General features: G+C 59.0%; 1 protein-coding gene across 1 annotated transcript; it reads left to right on the top strand.

The window, feature by feature from the left end:
* The first annotated feature begins 767 nt into the window (after nt 1-767).
* Nucleotides 768-20582, top strand: LOXL1 (lysyl oxidase like 1). The gene is made up of 7 exons (XM_054169103.1): nt 768-1856; nt 12088-12196; nt 12860-12997; nt 15220-15376; nt 15500-15595; nt 16779-16894; nt 20307-20582. The coding sequence occupies exons 1-7, from the start codon at nt 782-784 to the stop codon at nt 20311-20313; spliced, it is 1698 nt and encodes a 565-aa protein (XP_054025078.1). The 5' UTR covers nt 768-781; the 3' UTR covers nt 20314-20582.
* Nucleotides 20583-20819: the final 237 nt, after the last annotated feature.

The following is a 20819-nucleotide window of genomic DNA, read 5'->3' as shown; positions in this document are numbered from 1 at the left end:
TCCAGAATCCTAGGAGTCCAGGATTCCAGGATTCTAGGAGTCTATGGTTCTATGATTCTAGGATTCCAGGAGTTTAGGATTCCAGGATTCCAGGAGTCTATGATTCCAGGATTCCAGGAGTCTATGATTCCAGGATTCCAGGATTCCAGGAGTCTATGGTTCTATGATTCTAGGATTCCAGGAGTTTAGGATTCCAGGATTCCAGGGTTCTATGATTCCAGGATTCCAGAATCCTATGATTCCAGGATTCCAGGAGTCTATGATTCCAGGATTCCAGAATCCTATGATTCCAGGATTCCAGAATCCTAGGAGTCCAGGATTCCAGGATTCTAGGAGTCTATGGTTCTATGATTCCAGGATTCCAGGAGTTTAGGATTCCAGGATTCCAGGAGTTTAGGATTCCAGGATTCCAGGGTGCTATGATTCCAGGATTCCAGGGTTCAAAATCCGTGCACCCCCCTGAAATGCCCGGGGTTTATCCTGTGTGGATGCATCCCGCACGTATCCACCCCCCGCCCCTAACCGGCCGCCCTCCCCTCCCAGCGGCCGGGAGGGCAGGATGGGTGGCGAGGGCGGTCCCTAGGACCCGGCGGCTTTGCTCCCCACCTCGCCCCGCTTCCTTCCCTCCCTCTCTCCCTTCGTCCTTCCCTCCTTCCCTCCCTCCCTCCCTCCCTCCCTCCCTCCCTGCCGCCGCCGCCGGGGAGCGCGGCCGCTGCTCCCGCCCCGGGAGCCGCTGGGCCGGGGCTGGGGCTGGAGGGGGGGGGAACGCGGCGCTAGCGGCATGGCCGGGCGGGGAGCCTGGGGGCTGTGGGGGCTGTGGGCAGCGCTGGGCTGCGGGCTGTGGGGGCTGGCCGGCGGGCAGGAGCAGGCGGGCGGCGCGCAGCCCTGGAGGCAGCTGATCCGCTGGGAGAACAACGGCCGCGTCTACAGCCTGCTCAACACCGGCGCCGAGTACGTCCCGGCCGGGCAGGAGAGACCGGCGGGCAGCCGGCTGCTGCTGGCGGGAGCGACGAGCGGAGGGACGGGCAGCGTCCGGCGGCAGGCGCCGGGGCTACCGCCGCGACCGGGCTCCGAGACGGTGCGGGGCCAAACGCGGCATCCCTTCGGGTTCGGGCAGGTGCCCGAAAACTGGCGGGAGGGACCGGTGGGCGACGGCTCCGCTTCGCAACGGCTCCGGCCTGCCGGCCGCTCCCGCCAGCCTTCCACCTCCTCCTCCTCTTCCTCCGCCTCGTCCTTCGCCTACGCTTCCGTCGGGCAGCCGCCGTACCCCCAGTTCCCCTTCGCCCCCCAGTACGAGCCCTACGAGGCGCCCCGGGCTTACGACGAGACCTACACCTATTACCGTAGCACCGGCCCCGGGGGGGCCGCCGTGGCTTCGGCGGCGGCGGGGGCCAGCGTGGTGTACCCCTTCCAGCCCCGGGCGCGCTTCGAGGACTACGGGGAGGAGCAGAGCCCCTATAGAGCCCAGGGTTACTACCCCCCGCCCGAGCGCCCCTACGTCCCCGCTGCCCCCCAGCCGGTTGACGGGTTGGACCGTCGGTACTCCCATAGCTTGTACCACGATCCCGGGGGCTCACCGGAGCAGGGCAGCCCGGACTCTTACGCCAACCAGCAACCGGCCGCCGGTCACGGCGTGGCATCCACGGACAACCTCCAAGCTTCCGCCGGGACGGGCTACGGGGCTCAGTATCCGCCCTACGAGCCGCAGCCGCCGTTCCGGCCGCTGGAGCCTTACGGGGTTCCTCGCCCCGAGCCCTACTTGCCAGCCAGGAGCCCCGAAATGCCACAGGCTGTCCCCGATAGCCAAGCCCGAGTCAGCGTGGGAAGCGTCTACAGGCCCAGCCACGGCGGACGGGGTGAGTCTGGGAGCGGGGGGCAAAGGGGGGTGGGGGGCGGCAGGGTAGGTGGCAGCTCCCCCCCGGGGTGTGATGCTGCCCTGGGAGTTTCATCATCCTCTGCAGCCGTGCTGGCTGCTCTTCAAGGATGCTGCCCGGCTGCCTCGGGGATGGATGTGGCTGAGGAACCACCAAGGGGCTGCTGGGAGACCCCCTCCGGGGTTTGGGGAATGATGTTTGAGGTGGGGCAGAAACAAGGAGGGGGAGGTAAAGGGTGCGGAGGAGCAAGTCCCGGGGGAGTCTGGGCTTGGGATGGGTCTGGGCTGTGTCCCAGGCCATGCCATGGCTGTGGGGAGGGTCTGTGCCATGTCCCAGTCCATCCCATGGCTGTGAGGAGGGTCTGGGCTGTGACATGAGGGCACACTGTGCTCTTTAGGAGGGTCTGGGCTGTGTCCCAATCCATCCCATGGCTGTGGAGAGGGTCTGGACTATGGCATGAGGGACACTGTGCTCTTTAGGAGGGTCTGGGCTGTGACATGAGGGCACACTGTGCTCTTTAGGAGGGTCTGGGCTGTGTCCCAATCCATCCCATGGCTGTGAGGAGGGTCTGGGCTGTGGGACGAGGGCACACTGTGCTCTTTAGGTGGGTCTGGGCTGTGGCATGAGGGCACACTGTACTTTTGAGGAGGGTCTGTGCCATGTTCTGGGTCAGCCTGTGCTTGAGGGGTCTGGGCTGGGGGACCAGGGGACGCTGTGCTCTTTAGGTGGGTCTGTGCCATGTCCCAGGCCATGCCACCTTCATGGGGTAGGCTGGTGCTGTGTGCTGTGGGGCCCCTTTGCTGGTGGGGAGGGTCTGTGCCGTGCCTGAGCTCATCCAGGCAGGAGGGGACAGTGCCCCTGGAGGGGCTCCCTGCCCTGCCTCTGGTCCCCCCACCTTTGGGCAGGGTGTTTGTGCCACGTCCCAGGGCGTTCTGCCAGCAAGGGGGGGGCTGTGTGCTGTGGGCTGGGGACATGTGGGCAGGATGGGGGGGTCAGGACAGTGTCCTCCTGGCTGGGGGTGCTGTGCTGGGCCACTCTCGAGCTCACAGCAGGTTCCCTGGGGCTGCTGCCTCACTCGGGACCCTTCGCCCCCCCCTTGCTCCCAGGGCCTGGCCACACCAGGGGAGCAGGGTCAGGGCAGGGACACCACCATTCCACGGCCTACTGACCCTGATCCTGATGAAATCCTGTGGCTTTTGGCCCAGGCTTGCTGGGAGTGGTGGCTTTGGGGTTTTTTTTTTGCTCCCTGGTGAAATTTGGAAGCCAGGGCTGGAGAGCAGGAGGAGCAAGCAAGCCTGGGGGGGGGGATCTGTTCCCCTTAGCCTGGCCCTTGGGACACTCATCTCAGCTGGAGGCTCTGCCCTGTCTGACTCCATAACCCCTCCAGCCCCAGCCCTGCTTCCTGAGAAAAGCCCATCCCAGGGGACTGGGGCTGGGGGGGGGGAAGCATTCATCCCTGGGAGCAGCCAGGCTGGGGCAGCCCCAGGTCCAGCCAAGCCCTGCCAAGCCTGGGAGAGAGCCTGGGGACAGGGCTGGTGTGGAGAGGATCTAAGGAGCTTGGGGACAGGGTTGGTGTGGGGAGGATCTCCTAAGGAGCTTGGGGACAGGGTTGGTGTGGGGAGGATCTAAGCTTGGGGACAGGGTTGGTGTGGGGAGGATCTAAGCTTAGGAACAGGGTTGGTGTGGGGAGGATCTAAAGGGCTTGGGGACAGGGTTGGTGTGGGGAGGATCTAAGGAGCTTGGGGACAGGGTTGGTGTGGGGAGGATCTAAGGAGCTTGGGGACAGGGTTGGTGTGGGGAGGACCTCCTAAGGAGCTTGGGGACAGGGTTGGTGTGGGGAGGATCTAAGCTTGGGGACAGGGTTGGTGTGGGGAGGATCTAAGTTTGGGGACAGGGTTGGTGTGGGGAGGATCTAAGCTTGGGGACAGGGTTGGTGTGGGGAGGATCTAAAGGGCTTGGGGACAGGGTTGGTGAGGGGAGGATCTAAGCTTGGGGACAGGGTTGGTGTGGGGAGGATCTAAGCTTAGGAACAGGGTTGGTGTGGGGAGGATCTAAAGGGCTTGGGGACAGGGTTGGTGAGGGGAGGATCTAAGGAACTTGGGGACAGGGTTGGTGTGGGGAGGATCTAAGGAGCTTGGGGACAGGGTTGGTGTGGGGAGGATCTAAAGGGCTTGGGGACAGGGTTGGTGTGGGGAGGATCTAAAGGGCTTGGGGACAGGGTTGGTGTGGGGAGGATGTAAGGAGCTTGGGGACAGGGTTGGTGTGGGGAGGATCTAAGGAGTTTGGGGACAGGGTTGGTGTGGGGAGGATCTAAAGGGCTTGGGGACAGGGTTGGTGTGGGGAGGATCTAAGGAGCTTGGGGACAGGGTTGGTGTGGGGAGGATCTAAGGAGTTTGGGGACAGGGTTGGTGTGGGGAGGATCTAAAGGGCTTGGGGACAGGGTTGGTGTGGGGAGGATCTAAAGGGCTTGGGGACAGGGCTGGTGTGGGGAGGATCTTCCTTCAGATCTCTGCCCACCTCACCTGGAGCAGCTGCTTCTGCTGGGTCAGTGATGGAGGAGTGAAGGATGGAGGGGTGGAGTTTTGGAGGGGATGAGGAGTGGAGGGGCAAAGTATGGAGGGCACAAAGAGTGGAGCAGGTGAGGAATGGAGGAGCTGAGGGTTGGAAGAGATGGAAGGGTTGAGGGATGAAGGGGTTGAGGGATGGAGGGCACAAGGAGTGGAGCAGAAGAGAAATGGAGCAGGCAAGGGATAGAGGAGATGAGGGAGAGAAGGGATGAGGCATGAAGGGGCAAGGGATGGAGGACACAGGGAGTGGAGCAGAAGAGGAACAAAAGAGGCAAGGGATGGAGGGGATGAGGGATGGAAGGGATGAGGGATGAAGGGGCAAGGAAAGGAGGAGCAAGGAATCATTGAATCAATAAGGTTGGAGGAGACCTCAGAGCTCAGCAAGCCCAAGCTGGCACCCAGCACCTCCTGACAGCTTAACCATGGCTCCAAGGGCCACATCCAAGCCCCTCTGCAACACCTCCAGCCATGGGGACTCCACCACCTCCCTGGGCAGCACAGCCCAAGGGCCAATTCCTCTGGCTGGCAAGAACTTTCTCCTCCCCTCCAGCCTCAACCTCCCCTGGTTGAGCTGCAGACTGTGTCCTCTTGTTCTGGGGCTGCTTGCCTGCCTGGGAGCAGAGCCCAACCCCCATCTGGCTCCAACCTCCCTGCAGGGAGTTGCAGAGAGCAAGAAGGTCTCCCCTGAGCCTCCTCTTCTGCAGGCTAAGCAAGCCCAGCTCCCTCAGCCTCTCCTGCCAGGGCTGTGCTCCAGACCCCTCCCCAGCCTCCTTGCCCTTCTCTGGACACCTTCAAGTCTCTCAATGGCCTTCTGAAACTGAGGGGCCCAGAGCTGGACACATGGAGGAGCAAGGAATGGAGGACACAGGGAGTGGAGCAGAAGAGGAGCAGAGGAGGCAAGGGGTGGAGGGGCTGAGGAGTGGAAGGGATGAGGAATGAAGGGGCAAGGAACAGAGGAGCAAGGGATGGAGGGGCAAGGGGTGGAGGGCACAGGGAGTGGAGCAGAAGAGGAACAGAGGAGGGAAGGGATGGAAGGGATGAGGGATGGAAGGGATGAGGCATGCAAAGCTGAGGGTTGCAGGAGCAAGGGGTGGAGGGTGAGGGCTGCTGCTGGTTCCATGCCTCTGGGGAGGGACACCTGGGGGTGGCTGCCCTGCAGCTGACCCGAGGAGAGAGAGGGACATGGGAACAGCTCTGCCAGGTTTGTCTTCTCCCTGCTGCCAGAGGCTGGGTGCTTCAGGGCTCTCTGGAAGCTGGCCCAGGCACTGAGGGTGCTGTGGCTCTTCCAGGCCAATCAGGGGGCCCACGAGTGGCTGTGGACAAGCCTTGGTGGTCACCCACAGGACAGCCACCCCTTGGGGCAAGAGCTAAGAGGGGAAGGAAGCATTCAAGCAGCCCTGCCCTGCCCTCCCCCTCAGCTCCTCTGCTGCTCTCTCCAGCCGGGTTTTGGTTGGGAAAAGTTGTCACCTCCCCCCCCTCGCCCCCCACCCCTGCCAGGCCTGCAGGGCCACCCTTGGGCAGGGGTCTTAATTGCTCCAAACACTTCCTAAAGCCAGCTCGGAGGTTAATTGTGCTCCTGAGCTCCTCGGGAGCCTCCTAATCCCCGCGGGCTCCAGCGGGAATGTGGCAGCATTCCTGCCCCCCCCCCTCGCTGGGACACCTAGGGTGGGGCTTAATTAAGCTAATGAGATCCCACCAGCTTTAATGAGGGGCTGTGTGTGATGAGCAGCTCAGGCCATCTGCCTCTAAAGCAGGGGGGAAGGGGCCAGCTCCCCTACCCCTCCTGCTGGGGTTCAGCCAGGCTGCTCCCCACTCTTGCCTGACCCCAGCCCCTAGCAGGCATCTCCAGGAGCTTCCTCCCCCACTGCCCCATCCCTGCCCCATCCCTGCCCCATCCCTGCCCCATCCCTGCCCCATCCCTGCCCCATCCCTGCCCCATCCCTGCCCCCCCTCCTCTCTGGTTTCCTTTGTCTCCAGAGGGTATTTTTTTTTCACCTTGTCCTCATGCTCCTGGGGTTGGTTTGGGGATGGGAGGTGGGGGGGTTGGAAGCCTCAGGATGTTGGTCATGGTGGCAGGGATGGGATGGGATGGGATGGGATGGGATGGGATGGGATGGGATGGGATGGGATGGGATGGGATGGGATGGGATGAAGGGGTGGAATTCAGAGGTACTAGAAGAGCCATGCTGCAGGGATGGGATGGGATGAAGGGGTGGGATGAAAGGGTGGCACTAAGAGGTACTGGAGGAGTGATGCTGCAGGGATGGGATGGGATGGGATGGGATGGGATGGGATGGGATGGGATGGGATGGGATGGGATGGGATGGGCTGAAAGGGTGGCACTAAGAGGTACTGGAGGAGTGATGCTGCAGAGATGGGATGGGATGGGATGAAGGGGTGGGATGGGATGGGATGGGATGAAGGGGTGGGATGGGATGGGATGGGATGGGATGGGATGAAGGGGTAGAATTGAGAGGTACTATAAGAACCATGCTGCAGGGATGGGATGGGATGGGATGGGATGGGATGAAGGGGTGAGATGAAAGGGTGGCACTAAGAGGTACTGGAGGAGTGATGCTGCAGGGATGGGATGGGATGGGATGAAGGGGTGGGATGAAAGGGTGGCACTAAAAGGTACTGGAGGAGTGATGCTGCAGGGATGGGATGGGATGGGATGGGATAGGATGATGGGATGGGATGAAAGGGTGGCACTAAGAAGTACTGCAGGAGCCATGCTGCAGGGTGGGATGGGATGGGGACAATGGTGTGTACCAGGAGGTGCTGGAGGAGGAATACTGGGGGGATGGAATGGGATGGGATGGGATGGGATGGGAGGATGGGATGGGATGGGATGCAGGAGTGGCACTAAGAGGTGCTGCAGGAGTGATGCTGCCGGGATGGGATGAGATAATGGGCTGGGATAATGGGCTGGGCTGGGCTGATGAAGGAGTGCACCTTGCTCCCTCGGTGATGGCCTCCCATCCCCATCCATCCCAGCTGCTCACAGCCAGCCCCTTCCACAGCCTCTGCAGCTCCAGCCGCGGGGCCCGGCGGTGCTGGGCTGAGGGAGGCCCAGCAGCTGCCCCCCTTGGAAGCGGGGCTGGGCTTTGTGCTGGGGCTCAGCCCTGCACACCTGCACAAACAGCTCGGCAGGGAGCACGAGCACTCTCTTTATTATTCTAATTTTCACGGGGAAGGAGAAGAAAATCTTCCCTGGCAGCTCCCAGGGGCAGGCCGAGGGGGGGAGGAGGAAAAACAAACATTTTCTTGCTGTGGTTGTCCCTTTTTTCTTTAGTGGGAAGCAACGGCAGGGAGGGGGAGCTGCCAGCACCCCCCCTCCCTCCCTTCCTCCCTCCCCCCCCCTTCCCCTGACTTGCAGGAGGTGGGAAAATGCTGGCTCAGCAGAAAAAAAAAGAGCAGGATGCAGGATTTGGCCAGCTTGAGATTTGGGGGGGGGGGGGGGGGGGGGACACAGTTGGGTGGCCTTGCTGCTGGGCTAAGAGGCTATTTGGAGGGGTGAGGTGGGATCTTGCCACCCTGCTAACACCCCCCACCTCCCCCCCCCCCCCCCCCAGCGATGTGGGTTGACCCTTTGCAGCCTGGCTCGGAGCTGTGAGGCAGGTGGGAGACCCTCCAAGAACAACAGAGGCCATCCAGGGCGAGCTCCGGGGGGGGGGGGGGGGGGGAAGGAAGGGGGGGAGGGGGGGAGAGGAAAATCCAAGTCCCCCTGTTGGTAAAGGAGTCAAATTTCTGCCCGGAGCGTCCAAGAATTCCTTCTAAACAACAGCAGGGAGGAGAAAAGCTGCTTCAGAAAGGATGGCAAAACCTTCCTCGGGCTAACGGGGAGGGGGCCCGGGGGGGGGGGGGCTTTCCCCAGCCCCTTTTCTAGCTGGAGTCCTAAGGTTTTGAAGAAGAAGAAGAAGGAGGAGGAGGAGGAGGAGGAGGGAGAAAAATCTTTCCAAGCTTTCCTGACTTTCTTTCTCCCTCCCCCCCCCTCCTTCCCTTTTCCCCACTGCTTGGCTTGTGTGGCCCCCCCCGGGGATTACATCAGCAGCGATGACCAAGCAGAGCAGGGCAGGAAATGAGGTCCGACGGAGTGATGTGATCCCCCCCGGGGAGGGCAGGCCAGCAACAAGCAGGCATTGTGCTTTGGCCCAGGGAACGAGGGGGGGGCAACAACAGAGAGGGGGAAATAGGGATAAAAGAAAGAGGAGAGGGCAGGGAAGGAGGAAAATGAAATGAAGGGAAAAGGAAGGAAGAAAGAGAGAGAGGAAGGAAGGAAGGAAGGAATGAAGGGAGGAAGGAAGGGAGGAAAGAAGGAAGGAAGAAAGAAAAGAAGGAAGAAAGAGAGAAAGAAAAGAAGGAAGGAAGAAAAAGAGAAAAATTAAAGAAGGAAGGAAGAAAGAGAAAAAAGGAAGGAAGGAAGAGAGAGGGAAAAAGAAAAGGAAGGAAGAAAGAAAGAAAAAAAGAGAAGGAATGAAGAAGGAAAGAGGAAGGATGGGAGGAAGGGAGAAAAAGAAAGAAAGAAAGAGAGAGAGAGAGGGAGAAAGAAAGAAAGGGAGAAAGAAAGGGAGAAAGAAAGAAAGGGAGGGAGAAAGGGAAGGAGGGAGGGAGAAAGAAAGGGAGAAAGAAAGGGAGAAGGAAAGAAAGGGAGGGAGAAAGGGAGGGAGGGAGAAAGAAAGGGAGGGAGGGAGAAAGAAAGGGAGGGAGAAAGGAAGGGAGGGAGGGAGGGAGAAAGGGAGGGAGGGAGAAAGGGAGGGAGAAAGAAAGAAAGGGAGAAAGGGAGAAAGAAAGAGAAAGGGAGAAAGAGAAAGGGAGGGAGAAAGAGAAAGAAAGAGAAAGGGAGAAAGAGAAAGGGAGGGAGAAAGAGAAAGAAAGAAAGAGAAAGGGAGAAAGAAGGAGGGAGAAAGAAAGAAAGAAAGAAAAGGAAGAAAAGGAAGAAAGAGAAGGAGAGAGGGAGGAAGGAAGGAAGGGAGGAAGGACCAACCCAAAAGCCCCAACCCCCTCCCAAGCCGCCAAAAGCAGCAACCAGCCCAATGAAAGAGATGAAAGCAAACCATGAACCCCAAAGAAACAAAGCAAACCCAAGCAGGAAATGTGCTGGGAAGTGGCTGGGGGTGAAGGGAGGAGGTGTGGTGCTTGGGGGCTGCTGGGTGATGGGGATGGGGATGGGGATGGGAATGAGATGGAGATGATGGAGATGGGGATATGGATGGAGATGAGATGGGGATGGAGATGAAGATGGGGATGGAGATATGCATGGAGGTGGGATGGGGACACAGATGGGGATGGGGATGGGGATGGTGGAGATGGAGATACAGATGGAGATGAGATGGGGATGGAGATGATACAGAGATAGAGATGATGGAGATGGGGATGAGATGGAGATGGGGACATGGATGGAGATGATGGAGATGGGAATGGAGATGAGATGGGGATGGAGATGCTATAGAAATGGAGATGATGGAGATGGAGGTGGAGATGACATAGAGGAGGAGATGATGGGGATAGGGATGGAGATGATGATGGAGATGGGAATGGGGATGAAGATGAGATGGGGATGAAGATGGGGATGAAGATGATATAGAGATGGAGATGGGGATGGAGATGAGGATAGGGGTGAGGAAGGAGGATGGGGATGAAGGTAGAGGTGGAAATGATGGAGATGGAGATGAGGATGTGGAGGGGGTAAGGAGGTGAGGATGAGCATAAGGATAGAAGGGGATGAAGATGAGGATGAGGGTAGGGATGAGGATAAGGATGAAGATGAGGATGAAGATGGAGAGGATGGGGGGGAAATGGGATGGGGATAGAAAAAGGGAGGAAGATGGGGAGGAGGATGAGCATAAGGATGAAGATGAGGATGGAAATGAGGATGAGGGCAAGGATGGAGATGATGGGGAGGGGGAAAGGGGGTGAGGATGAGGATAAGAATAGAGAAGGGGATGAAGATGAGAGTGGGGATGAGGATAATGGGATGAGAATGAAGCTGAGGGTGAGGTTGAGGATGGAGATGGGGATGAGGATGGGGATGGGGATGAAGATGAGGATAGGGATGAGGATAGGGATGGAGTTGGGGATGGGGATGAGGATGAGGAGGATGGGGATGAAGATGAGGATGGGGATGGAGATGAGGATGGGGATGGGGATGGAGATGAGGATGGGGATGGGGATGGAGATGAGGATGGGGATGGAGATGAGGATGGGGATGGGGATGAGGATGGGGATGGGGATGGAGATGAGGATAGGGATGGGGATGAAGATGAGGATAGGGATGGGGATGAGGATAGGGATGGAGATGAGGATAGGGATAGGGATGGGGATGAGGATAGGGATGGAGATGAGGATAGGGATAGGGATGAGGATAGGGATGAGGATGAGGATGGGGATAGGGATGGAGATGAGGATGGGGATGATGATGGGGATGAGGATGAGGATGGGGATGAGGATAGGGATAGGGATGAGGATGAGGATGGGGATAGAGATGGGGATGAAGATGGGGATGTGGATGAGGACGGGGATGGGGATGAGGATGGGGATGAGGATAGGGATGAGGATGAGGATGAGGATGAGGATGAGAGATGGAGGACAGGCACACAGGAAGGAGAGATGCTGAGCAGAGGCTGCTGCAGAGGGCAAAGGGAAGGGAAACTGAGGCAGGAAGCATCCCAGGGCCCCTCCTGCTGCTTCCTGGGGTGGGGGATCTAAGAGTGCTTCCCAGGTCAGTGTTCCAGGAGGAGGCTTTAGGAAGGGGAGGTGTGGCAGGGCGCTGCTGGGGGGGTGTGAGAACGTCAGCTCCAGCTGGGCTCTGGAATGCTTTTGGCAAGCCAGGCAGCCCCCACCCAGCTCTGCAGCTGCCTGTCCGTCTGTCCGTCCCTCCACAGCTCACTTCAGCTTTAGAGCAGCTCTGGGAATTAAAGAGGGGGTGGGGGGTGGGGTCATGGCTGGGGGAGGGGTGGGGGATTAGCAGAGCCCCCAGTTCCCCCCCCCCCCCCTGCTCTGGGGTTAAAAAGAGGGCAGGAAATAGAAAGCCTCTTTCTTAAGGGGCGGTTGTGTCACGCCCCCACCCCCCACTACCCCTCCCAGACCCCTCCCAACCCCTCCCCAGACCCCTCCCATCTGGCTGGCCCAGAGGTGGGAGCTGGGGGGGGGTGGGCTCAAGGGGCAGGGGCGGGGCTGGGGGTAATCAACTGCAGGAGGCCAGGGTTGAGCAATCCCTGCTGGAGGACAAGGGAGGCTTGGGATTTGCCAGCAGGAGCTGGGCTGAGGATGAAGGAGGGGGAGGGAGGGGGAGGGGGATTTTCCCTCGGCAGCTTCGAAGGGAAATCAAACCTGGAAGCAAAACTTCCCCACGAGGTCAGGGCTGGCTGCCTCAAGGAGGGGACTGTTGTGTGTCCCCCCCACCCAGAGCCTTGTCCCCACAGCCCTGGAGGCGTTCAGGGCCAGGCTGGGTGAGACCTTGAGCGACCTGGGCCGGGGGAGAGGTGTCCCAGCCCGTGGCAGGGCTTGGGCAGGGGGAAGGAGATGATCTTCAAGCTCCTTTCCAACCCAAAGCCCTCTAGGGTTCTGTGGAGCCTTGCCCCTTCAGGCTTTGTCCCCAGGGCCTCTGCCCACCCCTCAAGGGCTGTCCCTGGCCCTCCTGGCAGGTCTCCCAGACTTGGTGCCAGACCCCAACTACGTGCAAGCCTCCACCTACGTGCAGCGAGCTCACCTCTACTCCCTGCGCTGCGCCGCCGAGGAGAAGTGCCTGGCCAGGTAGCAGGGACCCTGGGGACGAGGGGGGCAGGGGGGAGAGGGGAGGAACAGGGCAAGGGGGAGCTGGGGACAGGGAGGAGAGGTGGAGGTCAGAGGGCAAGGGGGAGGTGAGGACATGGAGGAGAGATGGAGGTCAGAGGGTAAGGGGGTGGTGAGGACATGGAGGAGAGATGGAGGTCAGAGGGTAAGGGGGAGGTGAGGACATGGAGGAGAGATGGAGGTCAGAGGGTAAGGGGGAGGTGAGGACATGGAGGAGAGATGGAGGTCAGAGGGCAAGGGGGAGGTGAGGACATGGAGGAGAGATGGAGGTCGGAGGGCAAGGGGGAGGTGAGGACATGGAGGAGAGATGGAGGTCAGAGGGTAAGGGGGAGGTGAGGACATGGAGGAGAGAAGGAGGTCAGAGGGCAAGGGGGTGGTGAGGACATGGAGGAGAGATGGAGGTCAGAATGGGAACGGGGAAAGGAAAGGTGAAAGAGGCAACGGGAAAGGGAAGAAGAAAGTGAAAGGGAAGAAGAAGGGGAAGGGAAGAAGGGGAAAGAAGAGCGAAGGAGAGGAGAAAGGCAGGCGTGAGGAAAGGCCGACGCCTGGGGCGAGGGGTGGGAGGTGTGAGCCTGCCCCCGGCGCTGGGGCTGGGGCTGAGGGGAGCTTCCCTGCCGCGCCCAGCACCGCCTACAGCGCCGAGGCCACCGACTACGACGTGCGAGTGCTGCTGCGCTTCCCGCAGCGCGTCAAGAACCAAGGCACGGCAGACTTCCTGCCCAGCCGGCCCCGCCACGCCTGGGAGTGGCACAGCTGCCACCAGTGAGTGTGCCCCCGGGATGCCCCCCGCACAGCCCCCCGGATGCCCCCCGGATGCCCCCGCACAGCCCCCCGGATGCCCCCCGCACAGCCCCCGCTCCGTTCTCGAGGGCAATTCACACCTCCAAGCGCTCGGATGTCAGACCTGTGGGGAAGGGGGGAGGAGGGGGGAGACCTTGCAGAGCCTCTTGGTCGCTAAAGCCAGCGAGACCCTGTCCCCAAGCTCTATAGAAGGGGGATCCTGCCCACACCAACCCTGTCCCCAAGCTCCTTAGATCCTCCCCACACCAACCCTGTCCCCAAGCTCCTTAGATCCTCCCCACACCAACCCTGTCCCCAAGCTCCTTAGATCCTCCCCACACCAACCCTGTCCCCAAGCTCCTTAGATCCTCCCCACACCAACCCTGTCCCCAAGCTCCTTAGATCCTCCCCACACCAACCCTGTCCCCAAGCTCCTTAGATCCTCCCCACACCAACCCTGTCCCCAAGCTCCTTAGATCCTCTCCACACCAACCCTGTCACCAAGCTCCTTAGATCCTCCCCACACCAACCCTGTCCCCAAGCTCCTTAGATCCTCCCCACACCAACCCTGTCCCCAAGCTCCTTAGATCCTCCCCACACCAACCCTGTCCCCAAGCTCCTTAGATCCTCCCCACACCAACCCTGTCCCCAAGCCCTTTAGATCCTCCCCACACCAACCCTGTCCCCAAGCTCCTTAGATCCTCTCCACACCAACCCTGTCCCCAAGCTCCTTAGATCCTCCCCACACCAACCCTGTCCCCAAGCCCTTTAGATCCTCCCCACACCAACCCTGTTCCCAAGCTCCTTAGATCCTCCCCACACCAACCCTGTCCCCAAGCCCTTTAGATCCTCTCCACACCAACCCTGTCCCCAAGCTCCTTAGATCCTCCCCACACCAACCCTGTCCCCAAGCCCTTTAGATCCTCTCCATACCAACCCTGTCCCCAAGCCCTTTAGATCCTCCCCACACCAGCCCTGTCCCCAAGCTCCTTAGATCCTCCCCACACCAACCCTGTCCCCAAGCCCTTTAGATCCTCCCCACACCAACCCTGTCCCCAAGCTCCTTAGATCCTCCCCACACCAACCCTGTCCCCAAGCTTAGATCCTCCCCACACCAACCCTGTCCCCAAGCTCCTTAGATCCTCCCCACACCAACCCTGTCCCCAAGCTTAGATCCTCCCCACACCAACCCTGTCCCCAAGCCCTTTAGATCCTCCCCACACCAACCCTGTCCCCAAGCCCTTTAGATCCTCCCCACACCAACCCTGTCCCCAAGCTCCTTAGATCCTCCCCACACCAACCCTGTCCCCAAGCCCTTTAGATCCTCTCCATACCAACCCTGTCCCCAAGCCCTTTAGATCCTCCCCACACCAGCCCTGTCCCCAAGCTCCTTAGATCCTCCCCACACCAACCCTGTCCCCAAGCTCCTTAGATCCTCTCCACACCAACCCTGTCCCCAAGCTCCTTAGATCCTCCCCACACCAACCCTGTCCCCAAGCCCTTTAGATCGTCCCCACACCAACCCTGTCCCCAAGCTCCTTAGATCCTCCCCACACCAACCCTGTCCCCAAGCTCCTTAGATCCTCCCCACACCAACCCTGTCCCCAAGCTCCTTAGATCCTCCCCACACCAACCCTGTCCCCAAGCTCCTTAGATCCTCCCCACACCAACCCTGTCCCCAATCCCTTTAGATCCTCCCCACACCAACCCTGTCCCCAAGCCCTTTAGATCCTCCCCACACCAACCCTGTCCCCAAGCTCCTTAGATCCTCTCCACACCAACCCTGTCCCCAAGCTCCTTAGATCCTCCCCACACCAACCCTGTCCCCAAGCTCCTTAGATCCTCCCCACACCAACCCTGTTCCTAAGCTTAGATCCTCCCCACACCAACCCTGTCCCCAAGCTCCTTAGATCCTCTCCACACCAACCCTGTCCCCAAGCTCCTTAGATCCTCCCCACACCAACCCTGTCCCCAAGCCCTTTAGATCCTCCCCACACCAACCCTGTCCCCAAGCCCTTTAGGAGATCCTCCCCACACCAACCCTGTCCCCAAGCTCCTTAGATCCTCCCCACACCAACCCTGTCCCCAAGCTCCTTAGATCCTCCCCACACCAACCCTGTTCCCAAGCCCTTTCGGAGGTCCTCCCCACCCGCCCTGTGCCCAGGCTGAGCTGTGCCCTTGCCTGTGCCCTCCTGCCCCTCCAGGCACTACCACAGCATGGATGAGTTCAGCCACTACGACCTGCTGGACGCCGGCACGGGCCGGAAGGTGGCGGAGGGCCACAAGGCCAGCTTCTGCCTGGAGGACACCACCTGCGACTTCGGCAACCTGAAGCGTTACGCCTGCACCTCCCACACCCAGGTGCCTTCCCGTGCTGGGCATGCTGCTTTGAAGGGGGGGGGGGGGGGTGTCCAAGCCCTCTCCCAACCCACCCTCACCCCCCTCCTTTTCTCCCCTTCCCTCCCCCCACTCCCCCTCTTCCAGGGCTTGAGCCCGGGCTGCTATGACACCTACAACGCTGACATTGACTGCCAGTGGATCGACATCACAGATGTGCAGCCAGGAAATTATGTCTTAAAGGTGACCCTGGGGGGCTTGGGGGTGGGCTGGGGGTCGGGGGGGGAGGCAGTCAGGTGCTCAAGAAGGGATTGGAGGTGGCACTTGGTGTGCCATGCTTCGGTCATGGGCTCTGCGGTGCCAGCTTGGACTCGATGATCTCTGAGGTCTCTTCCAGCCTCGGTGGTTCTGTGATGCAGGGAGGCTTGAGCTGGAGAGTTGGGCAGGGAGAAGTGGAAGGAAATCCAACAGGGGCAAGGGGAGAGAGTCTTGCCCTGGGGAAGAACAACCCCAGGGAGCAGGAGAGGCTGGGGACTGAGCTGCTGGAGAGCAGGGAAAGGGGGAAAGGACCTGGGGGGGTGGTCCTGGTGGGTGGGTGGGAGGTAGGCCATGAGCCAGCAATGTGCTCTGGTGGCCAGGAAGGCCAAGGGCATCCTGGAGGGTTGGGGGGTTAGAAGGGCTGTGGTTAGCAGGCTGAGAGAGGTTCTCCTCCTCCTCTACTCTGCCCTGCTGAGGCCACAGCTGGAATCTTGTGTCCGGCTCTGGGCCCCTCAGTTGAAGAGGGACCTCAGGGAACTGCTTGAAAGAGTCCAGCACAGAGCCACAGAGATGAGGAAGGCAGTGGAAGATCTCCCTGTGAGGAGAGCCTGAGGGAGCTGAGGGCTCTGGAGCTTGGAGAGGAGGAGCCTGAGGCTGAGCTCATTGCTGTTGCTAAAGCTGTGCCCAGAGGCTGGAGCCAGGCTCTGCTGGGGGATGCCCAGTGCCAGCCCAAGGGGCAGTGGTGGAAGCTGAGGCAGAGGAAGCTCCATGGAAACAGGAGGAAGAATCTTCTCCCTGTGAGGGTGGCAGAGCCCTGGCACAGGCTGCCCAGAGGGGCTGTGGAGTCTCCCTCTCTGGAGGTATTGAAGCCCCTCCTGGGTGTGTTCCTGTGTGACCTGCTCTAGGTGACCCTGGTCTGGCAGGGGGGGGTTGGACTCAGTGATCTTTCCAGGTCCCTTCCAGCCCCTGACATCCTCTGAGTCTGTGAGTTTTTGGAGGCAAACATCACCAATCTGGGTCAGTTTGGTACCTTCTCAACCAGCAGACCAAAGCCCCACGCCTTTGCCAGTGCCACCCTTTGAACGTGGCTTGAGGGGCTGCTCGTCCCCCTCCTCTTACTAATTTGTTTTTGGGGGGGGGGGTTTCCTTCCCTTTGCCCTGCTTTTAGGTTCAAGTGAACCCCAAATACATTGTCCTGGAGTCAGATTTCACCAACAACGTGGTGAGGTGCAACATCCACTACACCGGCCGCTACGTCGCCACCACGAACTGCAAGATCTCCCAGTAAGGAGCTGGCTCTCTGTCCTCTCTCCTTCTCTGTCCTTCTTTGTCCCTTTTTTGTCCTTCTCTGTCCTTCCCCGTCCTTCTCTGTCCTTCTCCATCCTTCTTTGTCCTTCTCTGTCCTTCCCCGTCCTTCCCCATCCTTCCCCATCCTTCTCTGTCCTTCCCCATCCTTCTCTGTCCTTACTCATCCTTCCCCATCCTTCTCTGTCCTTCCCCATCCTTCTCTGTCCTTCCCCATCCTTCTCTGTCCTTCCCCATCCTTCTTTGTCCCTTCCCCATCCTACTCTGTCCTTCCCCATCCTTCTCTGTCCCTTTTCTGTCCTTCTCTGTCCTTCTCCATCCTTCTTTGTCCTTCTCCGTCCTTCTCTGTCCTTCTCCATCCTTCTCTGTCCTTCCCCATCCTACTCTGTCCTTCCCCATCCTACTCTGTCCTTCCCCATCCTACTCTGTCCTTCCCCATCCTTCTCTGTCCTTCCCCATCCTTCTCTGTCCTTACTCATCCTTCTCTGTCCTTACTCATCCTTCTCTGTCCTTCCCCATCCTTCTTTGTCCCTTTTCTGTCCTTCTCTGTCCTTCTCCATCCTTCTTTGTCCTTCTCCGTCCTTTTCTGTTCTTCTCCATCCTTCTCTGTCCTTCCCCATCCTTCCCCGTCCTTCTCCATCCTTCCCCGTCCTTCTCCATCCTTCTCTGTGCTTCTCCATCCTACTCTGTCCTTCTCCATCCTTCTCTGTCCTTCTCCATCCTTCTCTGTCCTTCTCCATCCTTCTCTGTCCTTCTCCATCCTTCTCTGTCCTTCTCTGTCCTTCCCCATCCTTCTTTGTCCCTTTTCTGTCCTTCTCTGTCCTTCCCCATCCTTCTTTGTCCCTTTTCTGTCCTTCTCTGTCCTTCCCCATCCTTCTCTGTCCTTCCCCATCCTTCTCTGTCCTTCCCCATCCTTCTCTGTCCTTCCCCATCCTTCTCTGTCCTTCCTCATCATTCTCTGTCCTCTGTCCTTTTCCATCCTTCTTTGTCCTTTTTAGTCCTTCTCTGTCATTTTCTGTCCTTCTCCATTGTTCTCCATCTTTCTTTGCCCTTCTCTGTCCTTCTCCATCCTTGTCCTTCTCTGTCCTTCTCCATACTTCTCTGTCCTCCATCCTTTTCCGTCCTTCTTACGTCCTACTTTTCCATCCTTGTCCTTTTTTTGCCCATGGTCTTCTCTATCCTTTTCTGTCCTTCTCCATCCTTCTTTGTCCTTCTCTGTTCTTCTCTGTCATTTTCTATCCTCCATCCTTCTTTGTCCTTCTCTGTACTTCTGTATCCTTGTCCTTTTTTTGCCCTTCCCTGGTTTCCTGTCCTTCTGCATCCTTCCCTGTCCTTTTCTGCCCTCCTCCATCCTTCTTTGTCCTTCTTCATCCTTCTTTGTCCTTCTGTTCTTTTCTGTATTTCTCCATCCCTTTCTCTCTTTCTCCATCCTTTTTCTGTCCTTCTCTGTCCTTTTCTGTCTTCTTCCTTCTCCATCCTTCTTTGTCCTTCTCTGTTCTGTCCTTCTCCCTCCTTCTCTGCCCTTCTCCCTCCTTCTCTGCCCTTCTCCCTCCTTCTCTGCCCTTCTCCCTCCTTCTCTGCCCTTCTCCCTCCTTCTCTGCCCTTCTCCCTCCTTCTCTGTCCTCTGTCCTTCTTCATCCTTCTCTGTCCTTCATCCTTCTCTGTCCTCCTTCATCCTTCTCTGTCCTTCTGTTCCTTTCTGTCTTTCTCCATCCTTTTTCTGCCCTTCCCTGTCCTTTTCTGCCCTTCTCTGTCCTTCCCTCAGCCATCCAAAAAGCCCAGGGATGGGGGTTGGGCCCAATCAGCTTAACTCCCTCTCACCTCCTTTTCATCTGGGTGAGCAATCCAAAGCAGCTGGATTTGGGCACCTCTGGAGCTGGTGGGGGTGGGGGGTTGCTGGGGCCCTTGCTAACAGATTTCCTTCTTATTCTGGTGGAGAATGAAACAGGGACAAAAGAAACACCACCCCCCACCCTCCCTCCACCCTTCCCCTTACCCTCTGCCTTGGAAAGAACCTTTGAAAGTGCACATTCCCCAAATCCTGGGAGGTTTGCTGAGAGAGCTGGCAGATGAGCTGCCCATGCCTCTCTCCATCATTTTCCACCAGTCCTGGCTCACTGGAGAGGTCCCAGATGACTGGAAGCTGCCAAGGTGATGCCCATCCACAAGAAGGGTTGGATGGAGGAACCTGGAAACTCCAGGCCTGGCAGCCTTTCCTGTGCCAGGGGAAATGATGGAGCAGATCATCTTGGGGGCAGTCACTGTGCACCTGAAGGATGGCCAAGGGCTCAGGCCCAGCCAGCATGGATTTAGGAAGGGCAGGTCCTGCCTCTCCAAACTGATCTCCTTCCATGCCCAGGTGACTGCCTGGTGGATGTGGGGCAGGCTGGGGATGGAGTCTGCCTGGGCTTCAGCAAGGCCTTTGACACCATCCCCCACAGCAACCCTCAGCTTGATGATCTGGAGGAGGGGATGGAGTCCAGCAGCAGGAGAGGTGCAGCTGACAGCAAGCTGGGGGCAGGAGTTGAGCTGTCAGAGGGCAGCAGAGCTCTGCAGAGGGACCTTGCCAGGCTGCACAGATGGGCAGAGGCCAAGGGCAGGAGATTGAACACAGCCAAGTGCCAGGGGCTGCACTTTGGCCACAGCAACCCCAGGCAGTGCTGCAGGCTGGGGACAGAGTGGCTGAGAGCAGCCAGGCAGAGAGGGAGCTGGGGGGAGGGGTCGAGAGCAGCTGAACATGAGGCAGCAGTGTGCCCAGGGGGCCAAGAAGGCCAAGGGCAGCCTGGCCTGCAGCAGGCAGAGTGTGGCCAGCAGCAGCAGGGAGGTCATTGTGCCCTGGGCTCAGCACTGCTTAGGCCACCCCTGGAGTCCTGTGTCCAGCTCTGGGCTCCTCAGTTTCAGAAGGCCATTGAGAGACTTGAAGGTGTCCAGAGAAGGGCAAGGAGGCTGGGGAGGGGTCTGGAGCACAGCCCTGGCAGGAGAGGCTGAGGGAGCTGGGCTTGCTTAGCCTGCAGAAGAGGAGGCTCAGGGGAGACCTTCTTGCTCTCTGCAACTCCCTGCAGGGAGCTTGGAGCCAGCTGGGGCTTGGGCTCTTCTGCCAGGCAGGCAAGCAGCCCCAGAACAAGAGGACACAGCCTGCAGCTGTGGCAGGGGAGGTTGAGGCTGGAGGGGAGGAGAAAGTTCTTGGCAGCAAGAGGAATTGGCCCTTGGGCTGTGCTGCCCAGGGAGGTGGTGGAGTCCCCATGGCTGGAGGTGTTGCAGAGGGGCTTGGATGTGGCCCTTGGAGCCATGGTTGAGCTGTCAGGAGGTGCTGGGTGCCAGCTTGGACTGGATGAGCTCTGAGCTCTTTCCCACCCTGACTGATTCTTTGATCCTTTGTCTCTTCTTTCAGATCCTGATGGCAGCAGGGCCAGAGGGACATCACCCTGCCCTGACCTCTATCCCCACCTGGACCAAAGTGCCTGAGCTGGCTCCTCTTGCATCCCACTGCAGACCCTGGAGCCCAGCAGCAGCAGCAGCTCCTCCTTGAAACACCACAAAGAAAGGAGAGAGAAAACCAAACCCACAGCTTGTGTCCTGTGAAAAGGAGGGGAAGCAAGAATGACTCTTTGAAGTAGTTTGGGGGGGTTAATGCTTAACTTTTCTTTGACTTTTGGTGTGGTTTGGTTTGGTTTGGTCTGGCTTGGTGGTTTGGTTTGGCTTGGTTTGACTTGGTGGTTTGGTTTGGTTTGGCTTGGCTTGGTGGTGTGGTTTGGCTTGGTGGTTTGGTTTGGCTTGGTTTGACTTGGTTTGGCTTGGTGGTTTGGTTTGGCTTGGTGGTTTGGTTTGGCTTGGTTTGACTTGGTGGTTTGGTTTGGTTTGGCTTGGTGGTGTGGTTTGACTTGGTGGTTTGGTTTGGTTTGGC

This window comes from Dryobates pubescens, chromosome 17 (assembly GCF_014839835.1).
Source record: "Dryobates pubescens isolate bDryPub1 chromosome 17, bDryPub1.pri, whole genome shotgun sequence".
NCBI classification, from domain to species: domain Eukaryota; kingdom Metazoa; phylum Chordata; class Aves; order Piciformes; family Picidae; genus Dryobates; species Dryobates pubescens.
This window is presented reverse-complemented; position numbering and strand designations above follow the sequence as displayed.

Excerpts from the sequence above, each read along its gene's own strand:
- LOXL1 (XM_054169103.1), top strand. The coding sequence starts at position 782 with ATGGCCGGGCGGGGAGCCTGGGGGCTGTGGGGGCTGTGGGCAGCGCTG. Across the intron at positions 12,197-12,859 it reads GAGGAGAAGTGCCTGGCCAG|CACCGCCTACAGCGCCGAGG; the intron begins GTAGCAGGGACC and ends TGCCGCGCCCAG. Across the intron at positions 15,596-16,778 it reads CAGGAAATTATGTCTTAAAG|GTTCAAGTGAACCCCAAATA; the intron begins GTGACCCTGGGG and ends CCCTGCTTTTAG.